Source organism: Amphiura filiformis, chromosome 3 (assembly GCF_039555335.1).
Source record: "Amphiura filiformis chromosome 3, Afil_fr2py, whole genome shotgun sequence".
In the NCBI taxonomy this organism is placed as follows: domain Eukaryota; kingdom Metazoa; phylum Echinodermata; class Ophiuroidea; order Amphilepidida; family Amphiuridae; genus Amphiura; species Amphiura filiformis.
The window spans coordinates 70,034,318-70,054,201 of NC_092630.1; the positions used below are offsets into that span (position 1 = coordinate 70,034,318).

Consider the following 19,884-nt stretch of genomic DNA (forward strand, 5'->3'; position numbering starts at 1 on the left):
ATGTAATTTAAAGGAGGAGTATCATTTTTAAGATTTTCACAAAATTACCCTTAATAACCCCTATATGACCTTTGACCCCTATCTGTGTATAACTTATATTCAGCTTGGGTCAACGGTTCTTATGGGGTCAAGTGCCTGGCTCTAATAGCATTTTAAAGATTTTCACATAATGAACTCTAATAACCCCTACATGACCTTTCACCCCTAACTGTGTATAACTTAGGAGCTTGAGTCAGTGCTTCTTGTGGCCAAGTTTGGTCGATATTGGCGCAAGCGTCTGGCACTAGTAGCATTTTAAAAGATGGTTTGACAAAAGAAATGGAAGGCTAAACAATATGTCAGTGTGGCCTGGGGGCATTACCCAGCAACATTTTAGACACATTTGTTAACTTTCCCCACCCCCACCCCAAAATAAATCTGGTGCTGCCACTAAGTACTAGTCTTTTCACATGCCATGTAGCCTGTGTGCACCGCAATCTATTAGCCACCAATGCTAACAGTCGGCATCCATGACATGTGCCTCAGACTAGCTCCACTTATAATGGTAGACAAAAGTAGTTGGGACACATATATCTCTATAAATCTAATTTTATCAGGCTATATTTGATGACTAATCCTTCCCGACATATCAATGTAGGGTACAACTATACGTGCACGTGCGAAATGGCAGGTTTGAGCACTGGTGCAGGAAGGGGAAGTCTTAATGTATTGTAGGCTATTCAAATTGTCCTCTGTTGTAGCATTCAATTACCTTTAAACATAGATAGAAATAATAAAAGCACTGGAAAACAAATATATATATAATAGCTGTACCTGTCTCCCTTCAAATATGATCATCTATTCATGCACCAATATCTAATCATTTAATATAATATTTCACTCCATAAAGACCATAAAGATTTTTCATAATTATGGTAATTGATTATAATAAACAAAATGTACTGCTATTCAAATAGTAAAATGGTGAACCCTATACCCCTAGGACAACAATTTTCTTTGGTCTGACTTGAGTGAATTTAGACAATCAAGTGATAAAAACAACTCGCCACCAATACATCGCAGCTACCCTTGACAAATGCAAATGACTATTGGCTGAGTGGACAGTAATGGACTTGCTAATTGGTAATGAACATGTCATTAAGCAAAACAAATATTAACAACAGCCTAGAACTGCCCATTTTTCTGATCTCTGTAAAACCGTGTTCCCTGCAAACAAATGAAACATGATTTTGTCTATTTGAAACCAATTCCCAAATGTAATTGAATTTTAAGAATATACTTGATTAGTACTTTATTGTTGTTCAACCGACACAAATCAATCACCAACTTACACTTTTGTGTGTTAGGTTGAGCTTCTACATAGGATTCATCCCAGTCATGGTAGAAATTTAAATGAAGAAGAAACCTGCAATAAGGAGCAAAACCAGGAATATGTTAATAATTACACCCTTTCTCATGTGTTCCTTGCACTTTTTTGCTGATGAATAGGTGTAGAATTTGTACTGCACTGATAAAAGATGTGAGGGGCTCATTGGCTAATTGAATCACATCATTAAAATACCTTAAGTGCATGCCAATGGTGTAACCAGGTCATAATAAGATTCTTTCTCAATCGACCCTGGCTTTCCCTTTTAAAGGGAATTTTTATTATGTCCTAAACTAGGCACACATTTTGTCATTTAGGCAAAATGACCATGTCTAGTAAAACATATACAACAGAATAGATGTGACCCAATATGACTCTGTGGGTACCCTGTAGCATTATCTGATAAAACCCTTATCAAATGTTGACTGCTTACATCATGAAGACATCGTAACCATTTTGGTTACTTCAATGTTTTTATAAGTAGTAACATTACAACTATGTAAATCTCTAATTATTTCTAACCTATATACTTACAAAATGAATTGCTCAGCCCACCAAGATAGTAAGCCTGTAAAACTAAGGAAAGGCTGAAAAAAAAGATAAAAGAACGAAGCAGGTCAATGTTATAAACAATACAACATGGATTGGGTGGATTTTTGCACAGCCAATCTGGGTATTAACAAGCAGTTTGTAACTGTAACCTATTTTAAGTACTAAATATTTACACCATTTTGCAATAACCTATTGCAATGGCCAACTGATCAGGTAACATCACACCTACATCATGCGATGCTACACAGATTGATCGCGGAATTAGGTGCTTACAGTAAAGGAAAATCCTGGTTAAAAACTGGTTAATAAGGGGAGGAGGAAAGGGGAAACACTGCTGGGAAACTCTGGCTAAATAAGGGTGATCCAGAGATGCAAGTATACTTACACTTAATAGATGAGATGCAGCTCCCTCTGTATTTTCAGGTTTATTGCACATAGCCTGGTAGTCTACCAGTTCTTTCCTGTAATATAAATCATTGCATCATTAGGTTTAACTGCCTGAAAAGAATTGATCATGTCTCAGGTCCTTTTTCAACCAAATCACCAGTAATAACTCTTGTTGTGAGGGATCAACATTTAACCACAAATTGCCTTAGGTGTGGTATTGAGATACCACACAAGGTAATTGACCCATTTGTGTTACATACTGCCTCTAGCTATAATGATAGTCTGGTGATCTGGTCAACGTATTGACAGATACCAACCTCAGGAGGGAATTCAATCTTTTATCAATTCTCTTCAGGTATTGAAACCTAATGTCATTGGAATAAGCTTATATGAGCCAATCAAATTATTGCATGTGTATCAATGAAAAAGTTTTCTCAACTTTTAGTATCTATATTGACAAGAAGTGACAGAAGCTGTTGGGATTTCAAAAATTCATCCGGCTTTCTCTTAGCCATATGTTTCTATCATTCTATGATATATCTGGATTATATTGGTTGGATATTTACAGCTTTTTCAGTGGTGCAACCATTTTTTCCCCAAATCAGTGAAGACTTATTTAGGAGCCACCTTTTACACAGAACCTTTGGGCCACCTAGTGATTCCCTAATGATGGGTTTGTCTCTACCTCCTTGAATATATGACTTTCATTTGTTGAACAAATTTATCATGTCATTTTTAACATTGACATAAATAAGTTTTTAAACTTCCTAATTGTTGCAAAAGAAAACACTACAAGAATTTGATTACTGGTTTGCATTATTATGTATTAGATGCATTTTACCCACCTGGTGTACACAAATTGCCAATATGTAAATCTCACTGTATACGTGTATTGTGCTTATGCAATACACTCTCATTGACCATGTTCACATTTGAAAATTTCTTCATTCGACGAAGATAAGTTAATCTTGATTAACTAATTAAGCATGCGTACACATTACTCTGAACGAAGACCGAACGAAGACATTGCACTGTACACATTAATGAAAATTAACGAAGCTCGAACGAAGCTATTAACGCCCGGCTATTATTAAAGCCGGCGAAGGTCACTCATCACATGATCACTTTCCTTTGGCTTTGTCGAACAAAGTATTCCTTCGTCAAAACAACCTTTTTAGCTTCGTTGAACAAAGCAATTTTAATCTTCGTCGAAGGAAGAAAAGTGCGTACACATTAGGAAAAAACTATTTTTAATCTTCATTTGAGGTTCGTCGAATGAAGAAACTTTTCTAATGTGAACAGGGTCATTGACTAGATATAAAATGTATGTATGTACTTACTGACTAGATACAAAAAAATATCTGGTTGGCAGTGTTCTTTGATGTTTTCCTTAGTGGTATGATAAAAACCTTTATGGCAGATTCGTCATTCCTTCAAATATTTATTGTGTTTTAGATTTGTATGGTTCATTTTGACTTGCATTGTTGTGTTACTGTAGAACCTATCTTTCTTGATGTACATTGGTGCAGGATAAGTTTTCATTACTATTATTATTATTATTAATTCCATCCCTATTGCATAGGACAACAAATTACAATACCGGAATTAGAACAACAACAACAACAAAAACATACTTACGTTTCAAAAATGCTCACTTTTTCATCAAGCATATACCTAAATAAATATTTGTTCTTGTCGTATCTTGCAAAATGATTTCCAATCTGTGAAATAACAAAGGAACAAAGCACTCTCAAGTCTCAAAATGCATTTAGTAAAAGCGCTGTAACTTTTTGATTAATCATAGGTATACATTTTTTAAAGGAAAAGCCCCAAGAAATCAAAGAAAACATCAATAAATAGTAGGCTTGTTCAGACGATCGCTTGTAAAGTCGCTTGTAAATACATTCGAATGTAAACTTGTATGTAGCGCCGATCTAAACACACTCGCATGTAGCTAAATGCAAGTTACAAATGACGATTTTACATGTAAGATATCTTACATGCAGCGAGCTACATTCGAATGTAAGGCCAGTGTGAACAAGACTTGCATGTAAACTCGCATGTAAGCATGACCTTGATGACCCAATCCTATTCTGATTGTGCATTATCATGGCATAATTTACCAGAGAAGGTCACTCTTACTTTTGAGTTGGCTTACAAGTAAGTCCCGTGTGAACACACACTCGCTTGTAGCATAATTTAATTGCTGGCTCGCTTGTAAGTTACATTCAAAAGTAGGCTACTGTCTAAATACACCTAGTGACAGAAGCAGACAAACTGAAAATGACACTTACCTCTGTGTCATGTTTGGATGCTACTATATAGCCATTGTTATCAATAATTACACATTCTATTTCCTGAAATGAAAGAAAACAAGCAGCATGTCAGTACTATTTAATACAGTTTATGGAAAGGTTCTTCAGTGGTCTGCTGATTTGGCACTAGTTTAAGTGGGGTTCTGATTGGCTAATTGAATCATGTCATCATCACCTCAGAGCACCTCATTTGCTGCATAGCATCATATTACCAGGGGTGTGAGTGACCTCTATTGAAAAAAGAGGAACTTTGTTCAAAGAAGAGGAAAAGCACTGAAATATGCTCAAAATGGACTGAAAATGAAAGAAAAAGCTGAAATTTTGCCTCAAAGAAATTTCCAAAAAGAGGAATTCAGCTTAAAAGAGGAGATTTCACACCCCTGTATTACCCAGACATGACCTAGTTATTTTTACATGATAATCAGGAAGAGCAGTTAAACACTGCTGAATAACTTTCCTGAATAATAAGAACAACTAAAAAGATGCTGGCAAGCCTTGCATCATCTAATTCTTTGTCAGTCATACATTAGTTCATCATTTGGATGTTTCTGAGTTATAAGACTGATCCCAAGTCCTGAATCCCATCACAAGTCTAAACACAGTACTCCAATAAATAAATCCTATGGGAGGTGATGGGTATGGACTTATGATGGGATAAAGGAATTACAATGAGTGAACTCACCCCTCCCTGACTATCAAGTGTACTCTTTTTCTGAATTTCATATCACTGACCAATCACATCAACTTTATTTAGATTTCTTTACTAGGTTATTGGACTTTAATTTAAAGGGAGGATCTACAACCTTATTCCTGTTCTTTCTCCATCATGATGAAATTTTGGTATCATTGGCAAAGTTATTTGGATTTTGTAAGCCAAAATGTGTCTAAAGTGGGTTAACACAATTCTTATTCAACAGCATAGAACTCCATCTCTGGTAGAGAGTCATGGTCAATCAACACAGATAAAAACACCATAATGTAAGAAAATTGCATCATAATACTAATTACAGAGTGTCCGTCCGTCCGCGCGCTATCGTGTTCGCGTGGTGCGATATCGCGTGCGCGCGGTGCGATATCGCGTGCTCGCAGTGTGCTATCGCGGAGTTTCAACTGGGGTGTGCGCAGAGTACCGCATCTCGCATCGGAAAGCATTACAGTGTAACTAACAGGTGCATCTCATCGGACCAATAGGCCTATTTTCAAGACATGATTAACATAGATGGGTTTTCAGATTATAGGTACCAAAGTAAGCATCACAGCTACAAAACCGAGTTGATTAAGTTGTGTCTTAATCATTGAGAGACGTATATCTCGTATTTAGTTTAAAAGGTCAGGACAAGTATTATGGGTAACGGGTGTTGGGTAATTAGAGATCGGCCTATCACGAGAACCACCCAACCCGAGAACCGCGAAATCTAGTTATTTATAAATGTGGATTGATGTTTTGATGACTGCTGCTTCAATGTGATGGGCCATAATATTGAACCTTTCACAAGATATAAAGCTTTGATAGTTGCAACAAGCCACATGTACTTACATCACTTTCACAGTTTAAATCGCAATCTTTTCTCCTGCTGTTGCAATCTTTGTGACGCTGTAAGAAATAACAAAAACATACAAATAGGGTTCTCAATAATAGGTTGTCAAAATCTAATGAGATTTGCAGTTTCTTAACTTAAGCTTTCCTATGGATTGGCATTGTGGTTTGGTTAACACTTGGCCAACCCTATATTTTCAGCATATAGATCAAACAATATATTTAAGGTCTTTAATAATATTAATTATGCAAATTGTGCAAATTGGCCTATTCTATAAATACTTTCCAACAAAATGCTAATCTATGTGAACCTATTGAATCCACTCCCTTGATCAGCTCTTCCTGGTAATTTGCCCATGCCCAGAACCTACTATTAAATAGGCTTCATACACTCTTAGATAGCGAGAACCTATCAGAGCCAGCGTTAGAAAAATCCAAACCATGCATTGATTGTGTATAATGTGCCTACAAAATTTGCAAATATTTCTCAAAGTCTCAAATTTGGTAAATTTGAAGAGCCCTTATAGTTCTCAGAATACCAGCTGCATTTCCCCACCAAATCCACAATTAATTACTGCAACTCTTCTGAACAGAAATAGATTAGACAAATATTTAGGAAAAGGTTACTTACTTCTAATGAGGTAGCAGATAATAATTCCCACAGAGCAGTTTGACGCATTTTATATCCTAATGCTGTGGAGATAAATAAATGAAGGTAATAATATCACCAAAACATAATGGCCTTTTCTAATAAATGAAGTGACTTACAGCTGGTTCTATTTATGGAAATTATTGGATTCTTATGACACACCAGGCAAGTAGTAGTACTTCCCTTCAAATTCTACAATTGCCCTGAATATGACAGGAATATTATGTTTGGTGAAGTCCTGCAGAAATTCCTGCAATTTCTTAGAGAACTACTGTTACTAATTTGACAGTTCTTGAAGCTTTATTGAAATTTTGAAAAAGTATAAAGTTCATTTTTGGCCATGACATAGTCCTGGTTAAAGATCCAAGCCAAAATACATTCTTCTTTTCTTACATACTGCTATGCATAAGAATCATTGGGATGGTGAGACATAGTCTATATAATGGTAATTAACCAATGAGATATCAAAAAGTTAGGTATGAGCGATATAATAAACTAAGCTCAAAAAGAAACTTATAATTTTTCACAAGGTCATATCTTAAAATCCTGTCCATCAAAATGAGCCAAAATTACGCACAGGTTTACTTCAATACTCTACTCTAAACACATGTCAGTAACCAAACATTTATCCAACTGACACAACAGCAAAATGCACTGACATGGAATAGCTTCCTGGACAACATTCACAGCCCAATAATTGGCACCCAGCACAAGAATCTGTGAGAATGATTACAAGATCCTTGCACAGGTGATAATACCCAGAGAGTAAGTGTAATAGTAAGGAACAAGACCTGTTTCTTTAGGAAAGTGTGTGAAAAGCAGAACGCAGCACCATTTTATCATCTATGCAAGGATCTTGTATGCATTCTTACAGATTTCTTGTGCTGGGTGCCAAACATTGGGCTGTAAAAGTGGTCCAGGAAGTTGTTCTGTGTCAGTGCATTTTGCTGTTGTGTCAGTTGGACAATTGCTTGGTTACTGACATTTGAATGGAGTATTAAAGTAATCCTGGGTGTAATTTTGGTTCATTTTGATGGACAGAATTTTAAGATATGACCATGTGATTCACAAGTTGTGAAAAATTATAAGTTTCTTTTTGAGCTCAGTTTACAAATTATTACTACTGAGTTGCCGTCTGGCATTCTCACTTTTACAGTCAACATCATGGGTAAGTAAATAAAAGAATGTATTTTCTTATGCTAACATATGTGAACTATCTCTGAACCAGAGATAGTCAAACTGGACATTAATTACCTACACATTGAAAACCTGTTAACAAAGAGATATTTTGAATCAATATAATGGGGGTACCACACATGTCATAGTTTGCAATCTCTCAAATAGTATGTACTATCATTCAAAGATCCTTTGGTACCCCAAGCTTGTTTTGCTTTAAGTTACCATGTTTTTGAAGTCACATACCTGCTGCAATGGCATCTTTCCTGTCTTTTGTTACTCTAAATGCTACACTGGCAGTTACTAAAACATCAGAGAGATCAACTAAATAATCTGGGGAAAAAACACATAATATACACATTAAATTAGTGCCACGCATGCCAGTGTAATTGTCAGTATGGTACATTAGTAAGAACAAAAGATATTAGACTGGGAGAGTTCAGACACTGTATAATGGATTGTCATGCTAAATAAATGAACTGATGATATCAATACAAGATGAAATATTTTACTTTCAGAGCTTTTAGAGCTTTATTTTGCCCAAAACTCATAATTGGACCTACAGGTCCAAAGATTATGGTAATTTTAGTATTGCTCAGAACAATGATATACAAAGAACATTACAAAAATCAATTTAGTTTGGTAGGTGATCACTGGAGGTGCAACACCTATCTGCCACAACAAGTAAACACAGCTTCAACAATAATGTTCATTTACAACAGTGAAAAGTTGTAATTCTAATTCAGTTCAAAAGAATGATGACACAAATCATCATTGGATATTTTGATATTATGATTGATTGTGATTCTACCTGTTTAGTGTTTACACTGAAATCTATGTTTTCACTTGCTTTGCAGTAATGCATTTCATAGCTATTTTTGCCATTGTTATGTTGCAGCATGCACTCCACAACATAAAGTAAGTTACTTCACATGAAGTTATAATAGGGATGGCTTATTGTATTCATTATTTTAGGGGGAAATACAGCTTTATTTAGCTTGTCTAAATAGAAACACATAATATACACATTAAATTAGTGCCACGCATGCCAGTGTAATTGTCAGTATGGTACATTAGTAAGAACAAAAGATATTAGACTGGGAGAGTTCAGACACTGTATAATGGATTGTCATGCTAAATAAATGAACTGATGATATCAATACAAGATGAAATATTTTACTTTCAGAGCTTTTAGAGCTTTATTTTGCCCAAAACTCATAATTGGACCTACAGGTCCAAAGATTATGGTAATTTTAGTATTGCTCAGAACAATGATATACAAAGAACATTACAAAAATCAATTTAGTTTGGTAGGTGATCACTGGAGGTGCAACACCTATCTGCCACAACAAGTAAACACAGCTTCAACAATAATGTTCATTTACAACAGTGAAAAGTTGTAATTCTAATTCAGTTCAAAAGAATGATGACACAAATCATCATTGGATATTTTGATATTATGATTGATTGTGATTCTACCTGTTTAGTGTTTACACTGAAATCTATGTTTTCACTTGCTTTGCAGTAATGCATTTCATAGCTATTTTTGCCATTGTTATGTTGCAGCATGCACTCCACAACATAAAGTAAGTTACTTCACATGAAGTTATAATAGGGATGGCTTGTTGTATTCATTATTTTAGGGGGAAATACAGCTTTATTTAGCTTGTCTAAATAGAACCAATTTACCCCAGCAGAGAATGGTTGAGCCCTTTGTTATGGTATTGTTGTCAATGCTAATTGGCCTCTTCCGTTCATTCTTTGTTGGTGTATTGTGACGTTGGTTTGCCGGGTTCATTTGAATTGTCACTTTTTTGTCCGCAATTGCTCAGAGTGGATGGATCGAGATGAAATTTTTCATGACTATGGTGTACAATGGCGTGTCCAGGGGGTAGGGGCTTTTGGTGCTGAAGCCCCGCACATTTTGTTAAAAATCATGTAAAATCAGCCGTTTTTTGCGATTTTAGCCATAAAGCCCCCCGCATAAATCTAAAAAAGGGGCTTAGCCCCCCGCAGGAAAAGATCCTGCACACGCCGGTTGTGCATTAATCCCTTACTGACCTATTTCATCAGCATATGGTACTGAGTAGACAAAGTTGTCTTTTGGAACCTCTGCCGCTCTCTGGTAGTATTCTTCTTCTATTGTATTAGGGTAATCCCATGTGAAATTCAAGCTGAGAAACAACAATCAGTATGGTTAGTATTGGAATGTGACCATCATACTCAAGTAATTATATTGCAAATCTCGCCATTCAATATAAAATTCAAAGCAAATTCATTAACTATAACGCAACAAAATATAGTGGCTGGGGCAGGCTGCGTAACTCAAGGGGGAAGGGGTAAACGCTACCCAAATCACCACCAAAAGTGTCAAGGTTAATCATAAATGAAATGTGTAGTGTTGTAATAATAATAATCGGGTTTTGATTGAGCAAACTTCAATCAAAACCAAAATTGTCATTGGCGTAATAAGCCCTGGGATTTGTTGAAAAGGGTTTCATTGTCCTGTAGATCAATAAAAGGTGGAGCCATGCATGTTGTGACATCAGGCCGACACCTGTTGTGCATCCATGCCCTGTGTCGAGTCGCGTGCCAGTAGCCAATCATAGGCAGCGGTTCTGGGGGCGTGGCTGTTTTCTCAGAAATTATTGCCGGGAAAAGTCATAAGCTGTTTTGATACCATCCGAAGAGGTCAGGTGAATTTTAAACCCACCCACCACTCCCTTTATAAAAAATATGATATTAAATGGCATTGTTTCTTTTGCTTTTTACCATTTTGTCCAATATATGAATCAAAATGGAGATACATTGCTGCATTTGAGCAAGTCATTGGGAATGTTTTCACATACTTAATATTTAATGTCAATTCCAAATTAGGCTGTTTGGAAATTGAATAGGGTTGTCCTAATTCGAAATGAGTAATGATTAGGTCCAAGCCAAATATGCTGTTTGGGATTTGAAGTGGGTCGTCTCACTTCAGGACCGTAAATGGCATCAGATGATATAGCTGTCTGATTATGTAAAAAGGGTATCAGATGATATTGCTGTCTGATACATATATGATTTCAATGATTGATATATATTGCTTTTAAAGAATAAGCCAGATGATATAGCTGTCTGAGGCGCTAATGAATTTGAATTTATATCTATTTAAAATATCAGATGATATAGCTGTCTGAAGTGATATTAAAAGTATGAAGATAATATAGACAGTTGATTTCCTGTCAACTGTGTATACTCTCAGATGATATAGCTGTCTGAGGTGATATGTGATATTAATTTAAGTATGAAGAACACAGTTGACACTTGATCAACTGTGTAAATGAAAGGAAATAAAAGATTCGGATGGTAAAGATCCAGCTCCGGCAATAGTTGTGTTTGGTCTACTTATTGCGTCCATAGGACAATAAGGTAGATTTGTTAAATTATGGATTCTGTATGGAAAACTGTTGAAAAACATCCCTTTTAAACCATATATTTTATGAAAATGAGAGCCACCAAAATTATAAATCAAAATGCAGCCCGAATCTAAACCACAATACTGAAAATGCACCCCAGATCTGCCACACATCCCAGTACTCTCATTTCCACCAGCCTCTCAGGATCAACAAATTGAACAATTCCATTGAAATTTTCTTGAGACAATTGGTTATTAAGTTATGAATGAAATATTGAAAAATACCATAATTTTTTTTCTTCCTTTTTTTTTTATTACTGAAAACAAAGCCATTTTTCTTATGCACACATGCCCAAAATTTTTAACTCCCTCCACTCGCCCCTCCTGACAGATGAGCATGTCTCCTTACCTGGCATCTGTGTGGTTTAATGCTGGGTTCATATATGTCCTTGTCAAACCTCCTTTGGTTCCAACGAACACAATCAAAATGTCATCAGCGGAAAGGACTCCAAAACTGGCAAAATGAGATCAAGTGACATGTAATTATTCTCACTAATAATAGTGATAATTAATGCATCAATATCCATGTTAGATACCTATCACACCTTAAACCTGGGTGCTCAGATCAAGTTTCCAAATTTTGAGTTCTATTGCTCAAATGGTTTTAAAAATTATGAGAAGCAAGAACATGTATAACAATGCCCCATAGGAGCTCATAGGTAGTAAATACTTCTGGTGGTGTAATCCATGCTCCATAGGATAGCACATACTTCATGTGGAGGATACCACTTCTTACCACATTTTTATTTACACCTTCCAAATTAAACATATTGGGATGTTACATTTTACTGGGGTAATTGAGAAAAAAATAAACTTTCTTTTGATACATAAATCTCAATTTTGATGAGGAAATAAGAAGGATGAGGCAGTTGATCTGATCACACACCTTTTACACACTACAAACGTGTAAAAATTGACAATTAGTAATTCACTCCAGACAAAAAAAAAACACTTTTTGTGTTAACATTTGTACAGCTACTGTAAAGAAAAAAAAATAGTGGAAATTACACTGCAATCATTACGAACAGTGGCGGCGCCAGAAACTTTCATAATTTTGGGTTTTTACTGGGGGGCAATGGGGGGGGGGGGTCAAGAGTTCTGACTTCCGCCACTGATTACGACACCATTTTATATAAATCTAGGATGTTATGAGTCTTGTCACTTATGGGCTGATCAAAGTATGGCTAGGTCCAAAATAATAATTAAACATTAAGAAAATGTGAGTCCATTTTTTGTTGCTATTATCAAGTGCCATGACCATGTGCACCTAACTGTAAGTCAGTGAAGGTGGTTATGAAAATAATAAAATTCTCTTTAAAAAGAAAGTGCTGCTGTGAGTGTAGCCATCATGCAGCAGCAGAAAGGTAATGACATCACTGCAATAAGGAATTTAATCTCCTTTTAAATACTAAGTTGACTAATTTCTACATAGTTGTGCACCTGAGTTGTGTGCTGTATATTGTCATGTGTGTGCAAGAAAGTTGTAAGTGCAATAACTAAGTTACTCACTTTTAATGTTAAACTATCATTCATTAATGCATTCCTACAACTGTGCAACCACTCAAAAAAGTGGTTAAGATGGGAAGTGTCAATATTGCATTCTCCGTAATATGCGCTTACGTGTTTGTAAATGTGTGTGCATAGCTGATACATTTTCCTTATGGTGGATATATCTAATTTGTATTCACCAACAGTTGCCATCTACTTGGCCCTGTAGAGTCGACATCATTTGTCTATTTTCTCTCTCAATATAGCTTCCGAATAATATTTCACATCTGAACATTGTTGTTCTTGAGATCCTCCTGGTGTATAAAATTCAGGAACCTGTGCAGTCCTGTATCCAGTATTCAATTTTGAGTGAACCGGACTTCTAAAATGTGGACCTTCATAACAAATCTGCTTGCATGTATCAAGTGGACCTGAACCCTTCTAATTGGCTCTTTCTTTAAACAGTTTTATATTGTAAATCCACAAAAGCACACAATCAGACAAGATACACTTGGTGCATATGCTATGCTATAACCAACTGCATGTATATTTTAAGTGTAGTGTATTAAATGTTGAACAATTATTGCTGTTACAGTTGTTAGTCAAGTATGTAGTTAATTTCTCACTTCAGTTTGTTTCAAATTCTTAAGTTTGTGTTATTGTACTATATAATATGAAAACAGAAGAAATTTGTAAAATGGCATGCAAGGAATGGATAAAACATGACAAACAAGAGACATAAAGCAGGGTAACATGCACAAAAAGGATCAACATGGTCAAAATGCAAAGAAAACTGAATCCATAGGCTATGCTAAACACCTCATCAAAGCACTGTCAATATAAAGAAGAACATGGCAGTAAGAAAGAAGGAAATAATCTGAAAAATTCAAATAAAGGTTGTTTTTTCTAATTTGCTATGTTTTATTGATTGATTTCGTTTATTTTGTAATTACTCCTACCAGAGTCTCCAATTTTGATTACAGGTATGGTATAAACTTATCCAATCAAAAAGATGAAATATCTGACACAGTTGTAAAATGTTCTTCTTCCTTTGACAGGGAGGTATGTAGGTTCAGCTATGTCACATCACACAACACAACTTACCGCCATGACTCATTATTAGCAGTATTACTTTCTGTGATATTAACAAAACTTTCCGTAGTCATCATTCTTGCTGTTGTAGGAGCATCAGTAGACGACATCCCTGTGGTTGTTTCATTAGACACGTCTGTTGAATTCTCCATGCTTGTGAAATTCAAAACATTGGAAGAGTTGGCTACATTTGTCAACGATGCTGTTGACATTAATGTATCCATTGTTGTTACCATGCTGTTAGTTGGTGGCATGGCAGATGACGTGAAATGAACCCCTGTTGTTTCATTGTCGGTGTTAACTTCAGTCATGTCAGTTTGGCAAAAAGGATCAGCATCATTCACAGCACAGCAGGCTCGCATTTGTTCAAACTCTGTCGCGTTCATGAAATCTGGATACGTTGGGTTTCTATCCCAATATTATGGTAATTTGTATATGACATACACATGCAACACATATTAGAAGGGAATAAGTGGGAGGAAGCATGCATATTAGTTGATGTTGATATGGGTTGCAGGAGGGTATATATGCAGATGAGCAGGAAACATGCAGAGTTGAGATGTACAGGATGACACCATGGTTGCACAATAAATCAGATGGACGATATTCCAACATGCATGAAAATAAAACACAAGCAAGACCAAATCTACATTATCACTATGTATTCAATTAAATGCACTAAACATACAAATAACTATTCTTCATTTGAAATAATTAATACACATGTACAATTATGTAGTGTAGCCTAAAATATAAAGCACTTTAATATTATGTAATTCAATGAAAAAAAGCTGGATATCAAAATGGAGTGTTTGTACATGTGGTTGTGTGAGGGGTGAGTTGGTAAGACATATCAGGTATGGATTTTTTTAAACCTTACATTGGCATTTGCCTCAAAAGATTGCAAAAACCTAAACATATGTTTAACAGTGAGTCCCCTATATGGGGTGCAGGATCAGTCCACAGTTTGCTGAGTATGTTTTGATTAGATCCACGGTTTGATAGTAAATCTGGTCCCCAGTTGACACACCTTACCAGTATGGGGGGGGGGGGGTGTATGTGCATATGTGTAGTGTGTATTTTTGCACAAAGTAACTGCTGACTGTATTTCTCAAGCAGAATTCATATTAGAAATAGTTTGACATTTCTCTTTGGTTATAACATCACCAGTTAACATTAGACTTGGACAAATTAGAATTAGCCATAAATAAAGTTAGTCTAACAAGACACAGTTGATCAAATATTAATCTTAGTTATTTGTTGTAAATGGGACACAGTTAACATGGAACCAACCTGGTCTCATTCTTAGTAACAATGGAGAGCTTGTCCTTAGTTACCATTGGTTTGGATTCCTGAGTAACTGTGGTTACTGTGTCTTTAGTAACCATAGTAACAGGTTTCCTTGTAACCATGGTAACTATGGATTCCTTAGTTGGTCTACCCAATGTAAAAAATCTGTCAATTGACCTCTTTCCTCTGGGTAGCATGATTTGGAAACCAACAATGTGATCAAAGTGAAGTAAGAAATATTTTGTCAAATTTCAAATATGCATCTCACAAATATTGGATTGTGAATCTTCCAGACATGACAGTCACAGAAATTCACTATGCAACCTTTAAGATTTAAACGAATATTACAAAATGTTTACCTAACCTTTGGTTATTGTTATTCTCATGAATATTAATGGTTTCTTGTTGCAATATGAATGAAATATAACATGTACTTATGGTATTACGTCAAAATGGTCTATTTTAATGTGACAAATAATGTACCATCCTCTTGTGAGTCCTGTTAAGGACGTTAAATGTCACACCTCAAACTAGCGCAAGTCAAATACCAGAATACCACACATCAGATTACAACAGATGGCATATTTCTTAAAATGCTGTAACTTTTAAAAAGAATAAATGAAGAACTCATTTTGAAAACTTATACATGCTCTCGCTCTAATACACCCCCATACACATAGCCTGTTTCTCTCTCTTACTCACCCAGTCTCTATCTCTCTCTTTTTGTCTCTCCCATCTGTTTGTGTATTTCTCCAATTTGTCTCTCTCTCTCTCTCTTCCTCACTCTTCTCTCAATTTTGGAGTTTTAAGACTTGGACCTTCTCTGTATCACTTTAAGTCTTACCTGGGTTCTGGGTCTAAATTTTGTTCACTAAACAGGTCCAACCAGTGCTTAACCAACCCCTTGGTAAGGCTGGCATCAAACAGAAGATGATTGATCAGCTCATGATCACCTTGAAAACAAGAAAATCACACCATTGTAACTCACTCTTCTCAGAACATTAGATTTTAATTAATCAATAATTCTAAATCTTGGTAAGAATGAATTTGATACATGTTGCCTCAAGGAAGAACAGATGATTAACCGTGTTTTCAACTGATTGAGTGTCCCAGGTTATAGCGAGTTATTCAGACAGAAAAATTTCTCTGGCATTATCTTCTGTCCGGAAAGATGGATTCTATCAAAAACTGTCATTGCTATTAGCTGGCTACGAGCAGAGAACATATCTATTGAATCAAATTAATCTCAGCTAGAACATTTCAGAAAATACACTAAGCCAAAAAAGAAACTTCTACAAGGTCATATCTTAAAATCCTGTGCATCAAAATGAACCAAACTTTACACACAGGATTGCTTCAATACTCTAAGCGGAATATTGTAGAACAAGACCTGTTTCTTAAAGAAAGTGTGTGAAAAGCATAAATCAGCCCTGTTTCACACTATTCCACCTACTCTTTGGAAATTGTCATCTTTGTATGGATCTTAAATACACATTCTCACAGATTTCTTTTGCTGGGTGCCAATTATTGGGCTGTGAATGTTGTCCAGGAAGCTGTTCAATGTCAGTGCGTTTTGCTGCTGTGTCAGTTGCACAACTGCTTGGTTACTGACATGTGTTTAGAGGAGAGTATTGAAGTAATCCTGTGTGTCGTTTTGGTTCATTTTGATGCACAGGATTTTAAGATATGACATTGTGAAAAAAGTTTCTTTTTTGGCTTAGTATATTATACACAAACATTTTGAAAATCTTGGATTCTCTACATTTGAGTGGTCTTGTATTCATTAACAATACGATGCCTCTTTCATAATCTAACTAAGACACAGAGCTCATATCATCGCAGCTGATCAAGGTCTTTTACTTTTCTTTCTCTTAACTTCGGATGGCATGTACAATAAACATGCAAAACAAATTGCCCATGTGTTCCACATGTTACTCTGCTCTAAGCCTGCAAAAATATTTGAAATATATTTCTAACTACATGCTAATACTTGTGCAACTTACATTTTGAGCTGAGTACACCAATGGAAGTTACAGATGCGTTCAGATACCGGATTACATTCTCCTCTCTTGTGAAAGTCTTGATTTCAGAATTGTTGAGTCTGCAGTATTGCCTACAAAAATTACATGTAATGTATAACACATTTATTAGAAACTTATATTTGGAATTGAAATAGTTATAGCACCTAGGATTGTATTACTATGTTGACTATATAGTGATTGGCTTGAAAAATGTACTATATGCAAAAATGGTGGGGGGGGGGTAGTACTACATAGTCGGAACTATCAGTGGTAGTTACAACTTGCAAGTAAGATCTGCTGATATTTAACAACCCTATGTGTTGTTCAGCCTACCACTGAATATTGTTGTATATATACAAAGAATTAATCACATTTGCCCAAAATAGTAGTTTTGTCCCAAAGCTGAAAAACCCAAAAATATAGACTACACAATGTTTTTTGTGTTTCAGTGGTAAGAGTTGATTGCTGCCATACCGTAAAACCTCGTCTACAAGCATATAGAGTGTTTTGATGAAAGCTAAATTAACACGAAACAACTGTAAATATGCAAATACAATAGATTTGTCTTACAATAATACTTGCTTATATATGCTTGTATCTGTAATTTATTTCCTCAAACTCCATAATTTTGTCGATGGATGGTGCCTGGATTAATTTAGCTTTCATCAAAATCACTCTATATGCTTGTAGACGAGGTTTTACGGTATAGACTATACAAATTGCACTGAATCAAACCCTCATTAATATGCATCCTGCTAATGTCACATTGGTACACATTAATTATTGGTTAATAAATGTGTATCACTTGTTGGGAGTGAAATTGTACAAAATAATGCATGCGTACTGAGATGTTGGTGCGTCTAATGCACGAGCCCCGAAGGGTGGAGTGCATTAGACGCATCAACATCTCAGTACAAGTGCAATATTTTGTACAATTTCTCGAGCAACAAGCGATACGCATTTATTAACCTATTTCATACACAACTAAAAAATCCAGTGATTTTTGCAATTTTTATAACAAAATTGTGACTAAAAATGTTGGAAAATGCAAACAAATATAAATGCATCCACCCGCAAGAAAAATGAACGCGTCCGAAAGCACTGCGCGTACTACGCGGAGTTCGCGTACGTGCAATTATACAATATTTATGCATGGCTAGTAATTTACTAACACTTGCTCTGATTGGTTCTCACTATCTAGGAGTGTATGAATTTTGATTCATACACTCTTTAATAGGGAGAACCAATCAGAGCATGCATTAGAAAAATCCAAAACATGCACTGATTTTGTCTAATGCACTCCGCGTACTACGCGAAGTGCTTTCGCACGCTGTTCATGTCGCTTAGGATTCGCTTTCGGGCGGGTTGATGCATTTATATTTGGTTCTATTTTTCAACAATTTTAGTGATAATTTTGTAATAAAAATACCAAAAATCACATATTGTTTTCTTCTTGTGTATGAAATAGGTTAATGAACGCGTATTACTTGTTGCTCAAGAAATTAGACAAAATAATGCACTTGTGTTGATGTTGATGTATCTAATGCACATGCCCTCCCCCCCCCCCCCTTCGGGGCTTGTGCATTTGACGCATCAACATCAGTGCTTAGCGTGCATTATTTGGTCTAATATCTCTCCCAACAAGTAATACCTGTTCATTACCCTATAAATCATGGCCATATGGTTCAAAACAGTATAGTCTCAAAACTCTGTGCTAAATGAAAATGTATAGCTGCTTACCATTTTGCTACCGTTACTGTGCTGTCCCTGTCGCTTAGTAGATATTCACAGGCTGTGGAAGACATAATAGGATACATCTTTAAGATTATGTCAGCTAGATAAAGTATATTGTATCCAACAACCCAGGCACAAACCTAATGCTACAACCCTGGAAAAAAATGTTGGCACACTTTGACTGTCCTCTGATGAATTGCTGATCTAGTTTTATAGATGATCGCAAGAATACCCAATTAGCAGTGATAAACCACTCTACTGGGGTACAGGTCCAGGACAAGTTGTGATAGTCAGGGGTTAACACCCTACTCTTTTACTTACTTTGATATGTAAATAGGCCTACATAGGTATAGGTATGACTCTCTGTACAAGACAAACAGCATTTTGTCTCCTCCGTAGAGGATGGAGTAGTCTCATAGTTCATTTACCAAATTCTAAATATATCATGGGGAGAGCATACCTCAGAATTTTGCAAATATTACATTAAGATTAGACTTCATTTGTTTCCAAGCCAATACCACAGCAAGTCACCAGTGCCAGTAATTAAACCTAGCTGGGACCTCATGCAACAGGAGTTAGTCGCAAACCACTGTGCCCATGATGGACAATGTCAGGGGTGTGAGTGACCACATATTTTGTTTTACGATTGCCCGACAGGTGGATGGTTTGGCTCTTGGTGTTCTCTTGTACGTGCGCTTTGTCATAGCCACCCACTTATCATGCCCTTTATCATATTTTGTTGCATGCTTTTATCATGTTTCTTGTCATGGTTTTTTTTATCTATATATTTTTTGCCTGTTAACTCTATAATATTTGCTTA

The 19,884-nt window shown here is 35.9% G+C and overlaps 1 protein-coding gene across 1 annotated transcript in view; it reads right to left on the reverse strand.

The window, feature by feature from the left end:
- Positions 1-19,884, reverse strand: part of LOC140149044 (voltage-dependent calcium channel subunit alpha-2/delta-3-like) — a 354,589-nt gene that overhangs the window by 18,511 nt on the left and 316,194 nt on the right. Inside the window, 14 exon segments of the mRNA XM_072171195.1 lie at positions 1,332-1,405; positions 1,901-1,953; positions 2,304-2,379; positions 3,944-4,026; positions 4,600-4,662; positions 6,158-6,214; positions 6,789-6,850; positions 8,229-8,315; positions 10,044-10,156; positions 11,789-11,893; positions 14,032-14,172; positions 16,154-16,262; positions 17,313-17,422; positions 19,071-19,122. Coding sequence (XP_072027296.1) covers positions 1,332-1,405; positions 1,901-1,953; positions 2,304-2,379; positions 3,944-4,026; positions 4,600-4,662; positions 6,158-6,214; positions 6,789-6,850; positions 8,229-8,315; positions 10,044-10,156; positions 11,789-11,893; positions 14,032-14,172; positions 16,154-16,262; positions 17,313-17,422; positions 19,071-19,122 — 1,185 coding nt within the window.